Consider the following 16,799-nt stretch of genomic DNA (forward strand, 5'->3'; position numbering starts at 1 on the left):
GTTTGCATATCGTAATGGACTTGGGGTTGAAGATGCCATCATATACCTGCTCCAGAGAGCACACTCTCATCTGGACCATTCAGGCAGCACTCTGAGGGTCATGTTCTTTCATTTCTCAGTGCTTTTAATACCATTCAGCCTGCTTTGTTATGTGAGAAGCTCCATAAATTCCAGGTGGATACCTCCACAACCACCTGGATCTATGACTACCTCACAAACAGACCCCAGTTTGTGAGACTGAAAGGTTGTGTGTCTGAGATGGAGGTCAGCAGCACTGGTGCACCACAAGGAACTGTACTCTGGCCATTCCTCTTCACTCTGTACACCTCAGACTTCCAGTACAACTCTGAGTCCTGTCATCTGCAGAAATACTCTGATGACTCTGCAGTTGTGGGGTGTATCAGGGATGGACAAGAAGCAGAGTACAGAGAACTGGTCAGTCAGTTTGTTAAATGGTGCGGTGACAATCATCTCATATTAAATAGCAGCAAAACAAAAGAGATGATTGTTGACTTCAGGAGGAAGAAGAATAAACAAAGCACTGTTTCCATCCTGGGAGAGGAGGTGGAGGTGGTGGAGGAATACAAGTATCTTGGAGTTCAGCTGGACAACAAACTGGACAGGAAATGCAACACTGACTACATCTACAAGAAAGGTCAGAGCAGACTGTACTTCTTAAGGAAGCTGAGATGGTTTAACGTCTGCACCAAGATGTTGCATATCTTCTAGAAGTCTGTTGTGGAGAGTGCAGTCAGCTTTGCAGCATCTGCTGGGGTAGTAGCATCAGAACCAGACTTGAAGAGAATCAACAAACTGATCCAGAAAGCTGCTTCTGTGCTTGGAGTAACTCTGGAGCCGCTGGAGCTGATTGTCCAAAGAAGAATGCTGCACAAGCTGATGAAGATGATGGAGGATTCTTCACACCCTCTCCACAACACAGTGATGAAACAACAAAGTGTGTTCAGTGAGAGGCTTCTTCAGGTCCGATGTAAGACTGAAAGATACAGAAGATCATTCCTGCCAGCAGCCATCAGCCTCCGGAACAAGACCTCCTCTAGTTATTATTATTATATACTACAATATTTCCCTTTGGGATTAATAAAGTATTTTTCATTTCATTTCATTTTTCATTTCATTGCGTTATGTATTGTATTATGTACTGCGTTTTGTTGCATTGTACTTCTACATGTGTAATGACAATATGGTTGAATCTAATCTAATATAATGACTTTGCATTAGATTAGATTGTATCACATACAATCACAGAACATCCTGGAATTTATTCAACAAATGTGAAGGAAATCTGATGTAATGTGATGATGTTCTTTCCATGCCTCCTCAGTGTGGGGTGTTATGGGTCTAACCCTTCTCTACCTCCACTGGTGTCACCACATACTGCTGAGCAGCCTGGAGTTCTGCTGCTTTTCACCCTCCTTTGTTTCTCCTTCGTCTCCCGGTTCACATTACTGTTGTAATGCAGTAACGGGCCTCAGACTCTCCCTGAGAAATGTTTTTCTCTTTGTGACATACTTTGTCTGCAGGGAGTGAAGACCTTCTAGCTGCGCTGTGTGAAAGCCCAGCGTTGCTTTCTCTACATTTCTAGCTGCTTGTCGAGGGTTACCGTGGTCGCTGACTCTCTTCTTCAGGGGTGTATGGACGATGCTATTGTCATGGTCTCTCCAGACACCCAGTGATGCAGGATTGAGGTCCACTTCTCTTGTAACTCAGTCACATTTCCCTTACATGTTGTGGCAGAACACCAGAGATGATTCATTCTGATACTCCCGATACGTTCAGCGGCTCTTCACCACTCAGAAAAACAGCAGCAGGAACAGACACATTGCACTCCATTATTCCAGGGTTCCACATGTCCTCACAACCATCGATGCATTCGGTTTTAATCTGGAGCCCAAATCCAGTTTTGGAGACTGTTGGTGGTCTCACCAAACGTTTGCCACAACCTTCCCAACATTTCTCCTGTTGACACAATACTTTTCCTTTCTGGTGAGATATCCCCCCCCCTTCTGTCTCCTCTTCTCTTTTGGGTCACAAGTCTCCATTGTTTACTCGGTTTTCTCTTAATTTGATACACACAATGGGACCCATCAGGACTGCGAAACCAACCAACCCGCATCGTCACCATTTACGGTACTGCAAGATGGCGGCGCTCTTGCTATGAAAGATAAAACTTTCTTGTATATGTTAATATTTGTCACGTTTGGAATATTATTATTGATAAGATTATGACTGAGTCTAGTAGATAATGTCAGTTTACTTAACTGTTTCATTCCCACTTTAAACCAGGTGGTAGGAAGGCCTCTGATTGGACGGAGCACTGACATACACCAGAAATAAACAGTATTTCCTTCCTGCTTCTCGTCTTTTCAGATATAACATAGAAAACCACATGATAAGTAACATTTAATCTTCACTTCAATATTTTTTAAGTAGCATCTTGATGTGAGGATCCAGCTTCGCCGTTTCCAGCAGCTGAGGAGGAGGAGGAGGAGAGAGTACCGGAATCGGGAGGCCGAAGACAACTCATGTGCATCATCGTGACGGCATGAGGGAACGACCACAAGGAACGTTTACATGATGGAGGAATTAATCTGTTCAGATATACAACAACAATAAACTAAATGCTTACGTCAGAATTAAGTTGAATTCAGAATTGTCAGCTCCAATTGGATTTAGGTGTTTCCATGGTCATTTGTCATCTCTTAAAGGCAGATTTAGCTTTAATTGAGAGAATGAGAGAAGAATTAAAACTCTCCTGTAAGTCAGCGTTCCCAGACCAGGATGGGGGAGCCATGTCGATTGGCGGCCATTCTAAGCTGAATGTTTGGTCACCTCGTTGAATGGTTTCATGTGAACTCCTTGCAGCAAGCAAAACCTTTGTGTCTTCTCCCTGATCTGAAAGTCTGTCGTTCATTCTCTGACAACTAAAACAATAAAATAAAAATACATATTTCAACGTGAAGTTCAGGAGAAGACTGAAGATTTGGGTCTTTATTATGAGATGGTATTAAATGCTAACAGTGCAGTATGCTAACACTTTAGCATTAAATCATCATCATCTGACGAGGTGTACAGTATGTTCAATAACACAGATCTGCTCCTTAGTAGCCGGAAGCAGCTATTTATCTCCACATCTCACTTCTGAACTTCAATGCGAGCTAACTCTCAGTTTTAAAGGATCAGAGTAGCGGTGCAGATAATCTCCAAGATGCCCTCAGCAGTCCTGCAACCAACAAAGGACAAAGTTTATGTTTTTAATTGTCTGAAGACAGCCAGCTCTTCCTGGATTACACATCATGTCATCAACAGATGTCGATGTTGCACCTGCATCTGCTACCTGAACAGCAAGAACACAGCAGCAAAGCACACCTTCAGCCTGAAACCTCTGACTCTTAACAACATGTAGTGTCCTGCAGCATCCCAAGACTGCAATGCTGCACACATCATGTGCAGCATCTACAGCTGTGTTTTATGGCAACTTGTCACACACTAGCAACTGGATATCAACACACCAAACATTTGATCCTGAACTGTGGCTGATACAGAAAAGTAGCCCAAAGAGGAGAGACGAGCTCCATCCCAGACTTTTACTGGCAGAAGAGGTCGCTAAGAAAATACAGGCTGCAGCCATGTTTGGGGGTAACCAACCAAAGTTCAGTTGTGTTGCAAGTAACAGTCCTCCGAATTATAGCGGTAACAGAGAAGTGGCTACCTGGCTACAGGGCGACCTGGCTACATGGCTACCTAGCTACATGGCGACCTGGCTACATGGCTACCTAGCTACATGGCGACCTGGCTACAGGGCGACCTGGCTACAGGGCGACCTGGCTACATGGCTACCTAGCTACATGGCGACCTGGCTACAGGGCGACCTGGCTACATGGCTACCTGGCTACATGGCTACCTGGCTACATGGCGACCTGGCTACAGGGCGACCTGGCTACAGGGCGACCTGGCTACATGGCTACCTAACTACATGGCGACCTGGCTACAGGGCGACCTGGCTACATGGCTACCTGGCTAAATGGTGACCTGGCTACATGGCTACCTAGCTACATGGCGACCTGGCTACAGGGCTCCCTGGCTACATGGCTACCTGGCTACATGGCTACCTAGCTACATGGCGACCTGGCTACAGGGCTCCCTGGCTACATGGCTACCTGGCTACATGGCGACCTGGCTACGGGGCGACCTGGCTACAGGGCGACCTGGCTACATGGCTACCTAGCTACATGGCTACCTAGCTACAGGGCTCCCTGGCTACAGGGCTCCCTGGCTACAGGGCTCCCTGGCTACATGGCTACCTGGCTACATGGCTACCTAGCTACATGGCGACCTGGCTACAGGGCGACCTGGCTACATGGCTACCTAGCTACATGGCGACCAGGCTACAGGGCGACCTGGCTACATGGCTACCTGGCTAAATGGTGACCTGGCTACATGGCTACCTAGCTACATGGCGACCTGGCTACAGGGCTACCTGGCTACATGGCTACCTGGCTACATGGCTACCTAGCTACATGGCTACCTAGCTACATGGCTACCTGGCTACATGGCTACCTAGCTACATGGCGACCTGGCTACAGGGCTCCCTGGCTACAGGGCTCCCTGGCTACAGGGCTCCCTGGCTACATGGCGACCTGGCTACCTAGCTACATGGTGACCTGGCTACAGGGCTCCCTGGCTACATGGCTCCCTAGCTACATGGCGACCTGGCTACAGGGCGACCTGGCTACATGGCGACCTGGCTACATGGCTATCTGGCTAAATGGTGACCTGGCTACATGGCTACCTGGCTACATGGCGGCCTGGCTACATGGCGGCCTGGCTACATGGCGGCCTGGCTACATGGCGACCTGGCTACATGGCGACCTGGCTACATGGCGACCTGGCTAAATGGCGACCTGGCTAAATGGCTACCTGGCTAAATGGCGACCTGGCTAAATGGTGACGTGGCAACATGGCTACCTGGCTACATGGCGACCTGGCTACAGGGCTTCAGGGCTACCTGGCTACCTGGCGACCTGGCGACGTGGCTACATGGCGACCTGGCTACATGGCGACCTGGCTACAGGGCTACATGGCGACCTGGCTACATGGCGACCTGGCTACAGGGCTACATGGCGACCTGGCCACAGGGCTACAAAACTACATGGCTACCTGGCTACATGGCGACCTGGCCACAGGGCTACATGGCGACCTGGCCACAGGGCTACAAAACTACATGGCTACCTGGCTACATGGCGACCTGGCCACAGGGCTACAAAACTACATGGCTACCTGGCTACATGGCGACCTGGCCACAGGGCTACAAAACTACATGGCTACCTAGCTACATGGCGACCTGGCTACAGGGCTACATGGCGACCTGGCCACAGGGCTACAAAACTACATGGCTACCTGGCTACATGGCGACCTGGCCACAGGGCTACAAAACTACATGGCTACCTGGCTACATGGCGACCTGGCTACAGGGCTCCCTGGCTACATGGCGACCTGGCCACAGGGCTACAAAACTACATGGTTACATGGCGACCTGGCCACAGGGCTACAAAACTACATGGTTACATGGCGACCTGGCTACAGGGCTCCCTGGCTACATGGCGACCTGGCCACAGGGCTACAAAACTACATGGCTACCTAGCGACCTTGCTACATGGCTACATCTGTAAATCTTGCTGCTTTGCATATTTTCTACTGGGACACCTACCGATAGAGACTTCCTGGATGAGCTCAGCGGCACCATGCGCTCCCTGAACCAGCGCTCGTGTCCATGATGACAGATCCCAGTGAGTTTCCACTCTGAAGACGTGGGACTCGATGCCCCGTCCGGTCCCGGTCCGAGTGGCGAATACAAGGTCAGATCCTTGGGAGGGAGACCCCTGGGCACTGCCAGAATGAACCAGCCTGGAGAAAAACACACAGATGAGCTGGTTTCAGACCAGTCCTGGGTGGATGGGGGGCGGTGGGCATTGGATCTGGGGTTTTCTTCTGCTCCCTCTCCCCTTCTTCGAGGGGATGATAACAGGATACCCGTTACATGCTGCTGAGCAATTCCCACCCGCACATCATCCTGTATCTGCAAGACTCAAGCCAAAATAGCGTAACACATAAACTTACACAAACTGAACAATACACAAACTAGAGGGACTTCCGGTTTGACGATGTGGTGGTGGGACGTGCGAGGTTTGCTTCTGCATCATTTCAGTAATATTTGATCATTATGTCAGGCTTTCAAGTACACTTTTGGTATAACAGCTCATGTTTAATTACCGGTACATTCCTGCCGCATTGATATGAGTTAAACTGCACGCATGGCCAGGAAAAAATCAGTCGCAACAGACTTCTCTCAGTATCGGTGAGGACGCTAGCAAGTGACAATCATCCATGCACAAAATTAGCTGTGATGAGCCCGGACACAACACTTTTTTTTTTCCTTTTCTTATATATATATATATATATATATATATATATATATATATATATATATATATATATATATAAATATAAATATATATATATATATATATATATACGTATATATATATATATGTGTGTATATATATATATATATATATATATATATATATATATATATGTGTGTATATATATATATATATATATATATATATATATATATATATATATATATATATATATATATATATATATATATATATGTGTGTGTATATATATATATATATATATATGTGTGTATATATATATATATATATATATATATATATATATATATATATATATATATATATATGTGTGTGTATATATATATATATATATATATGTGTGTATATATATATATATATATATATATATATATATATATATATGTATATATATAAATATAAATATATATATATATATATATACGTATATATATATATATGTGTGTATATATATATATATGTGTGTGTATATATATATATATATATATATATATATATATATATATATGTATATATATAAATATAAATATATATATATATATATACGTATATATATATATATGTGTGTATATATATATATATGTGTGTGTATATATATATATATGTGTGTGTATATATATATATATATATATATATATATATATATATATATATATATATATATATATATATATATATATATAAGAAAAGGAAAAAAAAGTGTTGTGTCCGGGCTCATCACAGCTAATTTTGTGCATGGATGATTGTCACTTGCTAGCGTCCTCACCGATACTGAGAGAAGTCTGTTGCGACTGATTTTTTCCTGGCCATGCGTGCAGTTTAACTCATATCAATGCGGCAGGAATGTACACAGCATTTTTAGTTGTAACAACACATTGGATGAAGTAAAGAATAAACCGAAAGATGAGGGACGTGATGTGTGGCGTTGGGAGCTGATTCTGTTGGGTTGGTGTGCATTGCGTGGACTGGATGGGCTTCTGTTTAATCCCTTTCAGACATTAAATGATGACTTTTGTTTCTTTAAGATTACAGTTATTTTTATGTTTATTATGACTAAATAAACTGACGTTGACTGAAAATAAATGGAGAACGACTTTGGGCTGTGCTTGTTAAATACCCAGCTGAGAGAGATCTCAAGCTTTAAAACAGGAACGGCACACCAACATCATCTTCATGTGTTAAAGCTGCGTTATCTTCTTGGCGAGGTCATGTTCAGCTTTCCCAGGGAAACACCGACTTATGGATCCACTGCCACTATAGTCTCACACAGATACAGTTATGATCCAAAGTCCAGGATTTTCACAGCACAGAACATGGTCCACATGATATGTTTAACAGTATTCAACAGAAGAACATTATAATTATGAGACTATAATCACATGACTAAATGATTCAGATGCAGCCTCAGAAGCTCGTCTGCTGCACGACGTCGACCACGGCAGCTCACCGCCCCTTTAACCCTTGTCAGCATGCACCATGGTCTCCACAGGGACCCCAACATGTCTATCATGCCCGAGGGGGATTCAGGGGGTGGACTGGGGAAGGGAAAGTTTTGGTCTGGACCACTGCAGAGTTCTGTTTGTCACACATGCTGTCAGTCAGGACACTGGAGCAGAAACAGTCCCTACAACATGCTGCAACACTCCACCTCCCTCCTGTGTCAGCTCTGAGTCCTGGAACAGGACCAGATATGCAGATGTGACTGCAGGGACCCGGCCGCTGCTGATGGGGCCCGGGGATCCCAGAACCAGAGGGTCTGGCAGAGCCCTGCTGGTTGTGACTGTGAACAGTGTGGATATGGATTTTATGGGGGACATGTGGGCTTGGTTTTCACCTTTGACCTCTGGAAATGATGGGTCCTCCTTGTCCTCGGACTGACTGTGGGATTTTCTGGAAGTAAAAGACTAACGGATGTGGCCGGCAGGCAGCACGAGTCCCACCCCGACTACAGAGTCAGATGATGTTTTCTGGAATAAGCTGCACCCTGATTCTGTCAGAAAGACGGTTGTGTTCACTCAGTTCTCTGTGGAAAACCTGGATCTGCTTCCTGGAACCTTTGCCCCCCTCTCTGATCCTTTACATGTCAGTCTTTATTAATTACACATATGAACCTGATTTATCTACCAGGAAGCTTTAATAGACATGTGTTGGGCACTTCCTGGCATGAATTTCTGCTTGTATGCTGATTGGTGGGGGGGGGCGTGGTGACTGTAGTGGATCTGATTCCTGAGCAGACCGAGTGGTCCGAGCTGAATGATTATACACACCTACATATATTCCTGGCCTTGTATCCACATGACCAGGCCATACAATTAGACCAGAGATCAAACATTTTCATTATTTCTGCTTAGCTTCATACTACACTTTGAACATGCATACAAAGTTCTGCAGTCCTGCAGACTTTTGCAACTGAACAAGGTCCCAGTATTTTCTCTGCTCTGCTGCTGTGAAGCAAAACATCAGTTCTTACAGACAAAACAACTTCTGGCACGCTCTACATCTCTAGCTGTGCCTTATCACAAAACATTTATCTTCAGTGTCTCTGACAAAACATGCACCAGGCAGGCTGTTACGGTGGCAAACCTGTTTAAAGACAGCACACAGATGATCTCTGAGTATTCCCGGCTGTGTACGTTTCTAAATTTTCAGCCCAGACAACATAAGGCTGCATTAACTGTATAACAATAAATAAGGTGGTAATTTCCTGGCTTCGGTGTACGCCACTCAGGTGCAATGTGACCAATCGAAGAAAAATATCAGGAAAGGTTGGAATCCTCCATGTTTTTATTTGCTGACAGCCCGGTGTGTTAGGCCTGATCTGACTAAGTTAGTCCTATTAATTTCACATCAAGTGCTTTTATTTGACGAAGGGAAGCAACTCTTGTGAAGGCTGCCAGGAGACAGCCCGTTCTCTGGCTCAACATGCTCAACAAACAAATATTTGTACCCTGTAGGTCTTCAAAATACCATAAACGTGAGGCCGATCATCTGGGATGATATTGGTCTTTCCAAGGTTAAGCTAGTTATGCTAAACCGTTAGCCATAGCCTTTTCTGATACACACATTTGTGTTAAGTCCAGTGGAGAAGTGTGTGTAACAGTGAAAAATAAAACGTTCTCAAGAAGGAGGTGTTGCTGTGTGTGTGGGTGAGTGTGTGCACGTGCACGTGTGTGTGTGTGTGTGTGTGTGTGTGTGTGTGTGTGTGTGTGTGTGTGTGTGGGTCTTGTTGTAGTGGATGAAATCATCTTTAACATCAGTGTTGGATGTTTTTTATTACTGATTTGACTGTCGGGTCCTACATCCAGCCTCTCTACTCCCCGCTCCTGCCGATGACACCATGACTGTGTGGCTGGACTGGCCATCCTCTGCACCCCCAGACCTGACCTCTCTGACCGACCTCGAGTTGACCCTGACTTGATGGCTCCGCTCTCAGAACCCAGACCCAGGTGTGGGTTTTGGAGCGCTGTGGAAACACTGTGGTTTCCTGACATCTGATGGTGTCCCAGTTCGTTACCGTCGCCTTATTGACTCCCTTCTTTCTGCCATTTTGCTCCCCTGACAGGTTGCTGTATGCACATGTGCACTAACTCTTCTGACCCTGTCTCTACAGGTGACTCTCCTGCAGATGAAGGCTGCGTCTCTGATCCACCCTCCTTTTACAGCCTCTCACTTCCTCTTTTCTCTCACGGCCCACAGATGGAGAGATTTCCTCCTTGGTCTCTCTCAGGCCTTTTCAGGCCTCTTGGACCAAAGCACTTCCTCTCGTGCTGTTGTCCATGCGCATGCGTAAAAGGGGAGGACCAAATTGGTCCCCCCGTAGATTCTTTTTGCAGGTCCACCCGAATGGGCATGGGCCCCTCCGAGGCTCCCCCTCCTGGCACGACCCTGTGTGATAGTAATGTTTTAACATACTGTGCTGATCTCATGTGAACCTTTTCAGGCATTTGCTCTCAGGTTTCTGCAGACCTTCCTGAACCTGCGTCTAAGCAGCTCCGTTTACTTCAGCCTGGAGACTTTGTACTGATGAGAAGCTTCAAACGTCAATGCTGGGACCACCCATGTCACCTTGTTCCCATGGGGGTCCTTTTTATTGACAGGTACCAATCTCTGGCTTCAAGGATGAAGGACATAGAACAACCACGGTTTTTAGCCGGTCATCAATGTGACTTAGCTTTAGCCCGCTTACCTCCGTTAGCTGGGTAGCTCCCGTTATCTCGGGGTTAGCTCGGTTAGCTTTTAGCTACAGAAGCCTCAGAGTTCACTCGATGTCCATCATCCGCCATGACGCTCACAGCCCCCCTCTCAGCTCCACCTCTTTGCCCATGTTTGTGTTTTCCGGGCGAGACGACGCGCATGACGCTACCAACATGGCGACGGTAGGAACCGCCCACCGAGCTTCAATTCGGCTTTTCAGGAACCTATGGGTGACGTCACGGAGACCCCGTCCATCTCTTTATACAGTCTGTGGTTCTAACAGGTAGACGCGCCGTCATGTATTTCCCTGCTAGCACTCTGAGGAGCCCCTGTGCGGTCTACTCTGTCATTATGATACATGCGCCATGTGTGTGCTCTGGTTCTTTGGATGGCATGGTGATCGGTGGACCAGTTACCAGTGGTGTTTTTCTGATTCCACTTCTGCGTCTACTTGGGGGACCATTTTTTCCTAAACTGGAACTGACTGGTCTCCTTCCTCCTACGTGGATAATAAGAACTGTCGCAGGTGGTCTTGTGTGTTGAAATTTGACCTGACTAAGGCTACTTTGGTGTTCACGTTTAACACTACCTCTGAGCCCCTTTTGCAGTATCCTCCTCCTAGCCGATATCGGGGTGGTACTTTTAGTAACTCCTGTTGTCATGTGAGGTTATTTGTGTATGTTCCGGGCCCTCGCCGGGACCTGTTAGAAGATTTTCTCTTTGCAGTGATGTTGCGTCGTCGCCTCGTAGCTTGGCTGAGTCCTATGCTGATTTCCCTGTTGTAGGTCTTTTCCCGGGTTCCAAGTCTGAACTTGAGAAGTGAGTGGATGATTGCTTTGAGATGATGACTGGCATGTCTGCTCAGAGTAATAATTGGTTATTGCTGGCTGAGCAGGTAGAAGTGTTTGTTGGAGTTGCCTGTGTGGTCTGCCTGGGGCCCAGACCTGTGCTGCATGTAGTTACCCCTCCACCTGAGTTTGACTCCACCTGTATGATTGTTTACTCTCTTCTGAAAACCCTATCCCTTTCAGATATGTATTTCCTTGGATGTTCCTTTCCTTGTTACCCGCACACAGTCCCCTCCTCTCTGGTTCAGGTGTGACGAAGCGAGATTTTACTTGCTTCATGAGCTCCTCTCCGGGTTCTGGTTTTGGTCCGTGCTTGGTGTGACAGTGTTTATGCTGTTAATTTTCTGTGGCCTGCGCCGGCCTTTGGTGGTGGTACGGTGGTCTGGTTCTTAGGGGCGTGCTGCCATCGAAGTGGGCTGGTATATATGCCCCTGTCACCCTTCTCTTGCCTACAGCTGTCTTCCTGGGTTTCCCATCTGCCCCCTTATCCGGTCACTCGGTCCAGGCACTCTGTTCATCCTGACGACTCAGCTGCTTCTGCCTACGTCAACGCTATTGGGGTTCCATTGCAGTATTTGCTGCCCTTTTTGTTCTGTGTTTGCTGTGTCGTCCCGTGTATCAGAGCCTTGTTGGTTGGGCTGATTGACCTCTGCCTTAGGATGTCGCATTCCTCGGCTTGTTTATTACTCTCTTCCTGCTTCGGATCTCCCTCTCTTTGATCATTTTTCCTTCTTTTTTGATAGTGATGGCTTTTCTGATTCTGACTCTGACACGTGAGTGTTTTTCCTTTCAGGATGTTTTATGACGGATTTTCTTCAACCCTGCCAGGAGTAACAATTCTGATGTTTTAGTTTCATGCATCTCTTTGGGTAGTTAGTGTTATTTTATGGGTTTGTTTTGTTGCTTTGTTATGTTTGTGAATTGTGTTTCTTTTGTGTTGATCCTGAAAGGATCAAAAGGGGGGAATGTGGTGGAATTATGCGTATAGTGTAGTTTTAATATGTTACTCATTTATTAAGTTTCTTTTAAGTAGTACAAGATACATATTCTGCATAGTTAGAATAGTTCAGTAAGCTTGCTTTAGTAGATTCATGCATAAAACTAAGTGTTCTGTTCAAGGCCTGTTTCAGCTTTGACTGTCGTTATCTCCAAGCTAGCAGTTGTTTTGACTAGTGCTGCCAGGCAAAGGTTGTTTGTGTATGCTTAAAGAACTCTGTAGCACTCTGAGCAGGGGCAGAGCTCTCGAGACCTCTCGCCCGCAACATCTGTACATGCCCAATAAATTGAACAGAAAACAGTTGATTTATAGATTTATTTCTCATCGGATAAATTCCACGACACCCTCTGATGCATGAATTATTAAAAATTAATGCCACACTTCTTCACAATATTTTACTTTGACAAACTCGTACAGAGACACTTTAATATAATTTGACTTTTTATTTAGTTTATCTAAAACCCTGCAGGCCTGAGACAGATAGAAAAACTTTTATTTGCTCCATTTTCTATCATGAAGCTTTATCAATGTCTATTTTTATGAAGTTTAGGGGGTTTATACACAGCCAGTCAGAAACGCTGTGGTCCTGCTGAGGTTACCTGGTGGCGAGCAGCGGATGGGTCAACAGGGGGACGGCCCATGACTCTCGGCTCCAGGGGACATTTTCGAACAGCAGGATGTCCTTCTCTGTGAGCGCCATCACCACGGGCCGGTGCTGCTGCCGACCACCTTCCAGCTGGACCTGCAGCAGAGCCGGCACGTCAGTCACATGTGGAAAAGGTTTTAATAAACTGTCAACAGTAAACCTGCATAGCCGCGGTTTGTAACGCCTTATTCTGCTGCAGCTTCTGTCTGGACTTCAGCAAAATCTGCAGGTCATTTCCAGACATCAGGACCTACGTTTCTGAAAAATGTCTCCACCGTCCAGCCTGATTCAACCCCCACCTGAGTTCTTCCAGGAACGTCTCACCTGTGTTCAGAACTCTAAACGCTTTGTCTCCACCAGATTGTCCACAGTAGATGTCCTGTGTTTGACCATCACCAGTTTACTGATCTTTCTGGATGTTGGACTGGAGCTGTAACTTGTCTCAGTGTCCCCAGATTTCCCTGTGAGCCAGCTGCTTCAGCGCCAACCGTCCCTTCAACAAACCCTGCAGGAGCGCCAACCGTCCCTTCAACAAACCCTGCAGAAGCGCCAACCGTCCCTTCAACAAATCCTGCAGGAGCGCCAACCGTCCCTTCAACAAGCCCTGCAGGAGCGCCAACCGTCCCTTCAACAAACCCTGCAGGAGCGCCAACCGTCCCTTCAACAAACCCTGCAGGAGCGCCAACCGTCCCTTCAACAAACCCTGCAGGAGCGCCAACCGTCCCTTCAACAAGCCCTGCAGGAGCGCCAACCGTCCCTTCAACAAACCCTGCAGGAGCGCCAACCGTCCCTTCAACAAGCCCTGCAGGAGCGCCAACCGTCCCTTCAACAAACCCTGCAGGAGCGCCAACTGTCCCTTCAACAAACCCTGCAGGAGTGCCAACCGTCCCTTCAACAAACCCTGCAGGAGCGCCAACCGTCCCTTCAACAAACCCTGCAGGAGCACCAACCGTCCCTTCAACAAATCCTTTCATCTAAATGCGTATCTGGTGTCTGAACCTCCGTGCTGACATACACACACACACACACACACCATCTATCCATCCATCATCGATCTATCATCATCCATCTATCCATCCATCATCCATCCATCCATCATCATCCATCCATCATCCATCTATCATCCATCCATCCATCATCCATCCATCATCATCCATCCATCATTGATCCATCCATCCATCATCGATCCATCCATCCATCACCCATCCATCCATCATCATCCATCCATCATCCATCCACCCATCATCCATCCATCCATCATCATCCATCATCATCCAACCATCTATCCATCCATCCACCCATCATCCATCATCTATCCATCCATCCATCCGTTCATCTATAATCCATCCATCATCATGCATCCATCAACATCCATCCATCTATAATCCATCCATCATCCATCTATAATCCATCCATCCATCATCATCCATACATCATCCATCATCATCCATCCATCATCATCCATCCACCCATCATCCATCCATCCATCATCATCCATCCATCTATCCATCCATCCATCCATCTATAATCCATCCATCATCATGCATCCATCAACATCCATACATCATCCATCATCATCCATCCATCATCATCCATCCATCCATCTATAATCCATCCATCATCATGCATCCATCAACATCCATCATCCATCCATCTATCCATCCAACCACCCATCATCCATCATCATCCTTCCATCATCCATCTATAATCCATCCATCCATCATCATCCATACATCATCCATCATCATCCATCCATCCATCATCATCCATCCATCTATCCATCCATCCACCCATCATCCATCCATCCATCATCATCCATCCATCTATCCATCCATCCACCCATCATCATCCATCCATCATTCATCTATCCATCATTCATCTATCATCCATCCATCATCCATCCATCATCATCGATCCATCATACATCATCATCCATCCACCATTCATCTATCATCCATCCATCCATCCATCTATAATCCATCCATCCATCATCCATCTATAATCCATCCATCCATCATCATCCATACATCATCCATCATCATCCATCCACCCATCATCCATCCATCCATCATCGATCCATCCATTATCATCCATCTATCATCCATCCACCCATCATCCATCCATCCATCATCATCCATCTATCATCCATCCATCATTGATCCATCCATCCATCATCGATCCATCCATCATCATCCATCCATCATTGATCCATCCATCCATCATCGATCCATCCATCATCGATCCATCCATCATCATCCATCATCCATCCATCCATCACCTATCCATCATCCATCCATCCATCATCCATCCATCCATCATCCATCCATCATCATCCATCCATCTATCCATCCATCCACCCATCATCCATCCATCCATCATCATTCATCTATCATCCATCCATCCATCCATTCATCTATAATCCATCCATCATCATGCATCCATCAACATCCATCCATCCATCATCCATCATCATCCATCCAACCATCATCATCCATTCATCATCCATCCATCATCATCCATCCATCTATCCATCCATCCATCATCATTCATCTATCATCCATCCATCCATCCATCAAAATCCATCCATCATCATCCATCCATCATCATCCATTATCATCCATCCATCATCATCCATCCATCATCATCCATCCATCATCATCCATCCATCCATCCATCCATCTATAATCCATCCATCATCATCCATCCAACCATCATCATCCATTCATCATCCATCCATCATCATCCATCCATCTATCCATCCATCCATCATCATTCATCCAACCATCATCATCCATTCATCATCCATCCATCATCATCCATCCATCTATCCATCCATCCATCATCATTCATCTATCATCCATCCATCCATCCATCAAAATCCATCCATCATCATCCATCCATCATCATCCATTATCATCCATCCATCATCATCCATCCATCCATCCATACATCTATAATCCATCCATCATGCATCCATCAACATCCATCCATCTATCCATCCATCCATCATCATCCATCTATCATCCATCCATCCATCCATCCATCAAAATCCATCCATCATCATCCATCCATCAATCATCCATCATCATCCATCATCATCCATCCATCATCCATCATCATCCATCCATCCATCTATAATCCATCCATCATCATGCATCCATCAACATCCATCATCCATCCATCTATCCATCCACCCACCCATCATCCATCATCATCCTTCCATCATCCATCCATCCATTATCATCCATACATCATCCATCATCATCCATCCATCATCATCCATCTATCTATCCATCCATCCACCCATCATCCATCATCATCCATCCATCATCCATCCATCCATCATCAATCTATCCATCCATCCATCTATAATCCATCCATCCATCATCATCCATCCATCATCATCCATCATCCATCCATCTATAATCCATCCATCATCCATCTATAATCCATCCATCCATCTATCTATAATCCATCCATCCATCTATCCATCCATCCACCCATCATCCATCCATCCATCATCCATCATCATCCATCCATCATCATCCATCCATCTATTCATCCATCCATCCATCATCATCCATCCATCATTTATCTATCATCCATCCATAATCCATCCATCATCATGCATC

The 16,799-nt window shown here is 45.7% G+C and overlaps 1 protein-coding gene across 1 annotated transcript in view; it reads right to left on the minus strand.

Moving 5' to 3' along the window:
- The window catches only part of sntb2 (syntrophin, beta 2), a 56,716-nt gene that overhangs the window by 7,307 nt on the left and 32,610 nt on the right, over positions 1-16,799 (minus strand). Inside the window, exons 4-5 of the mRNA XM_079254218.1 lie at positions 13,121-13,263; positions 5,729-5,925 (exon numbers count right to left, since the gene is read on the minus strand). Of these exons, the coding sequence (XP_079110344.1) occupies positions 5,729-5,925; positions 13,121-13,263 (340 nt within the window). The remainder of the gene's footprint in view (positions 1-5,728; positions 5,926-13,120; positions 13,264-16,799) is intronic.

This window comes from Telmatherina bonti, assembly GCF_933228915.1.
Source record: "Telmatherina bonti genome assembly, chromosome: 2".
Classification (NCBI taxonomy): domain Eukaryota; kingdom Metazoa; phylum Chordata; class Actinopteri; order Atheriniformes; family Telmatherinidae; genus Telmatherina; species Telmatherina bonti.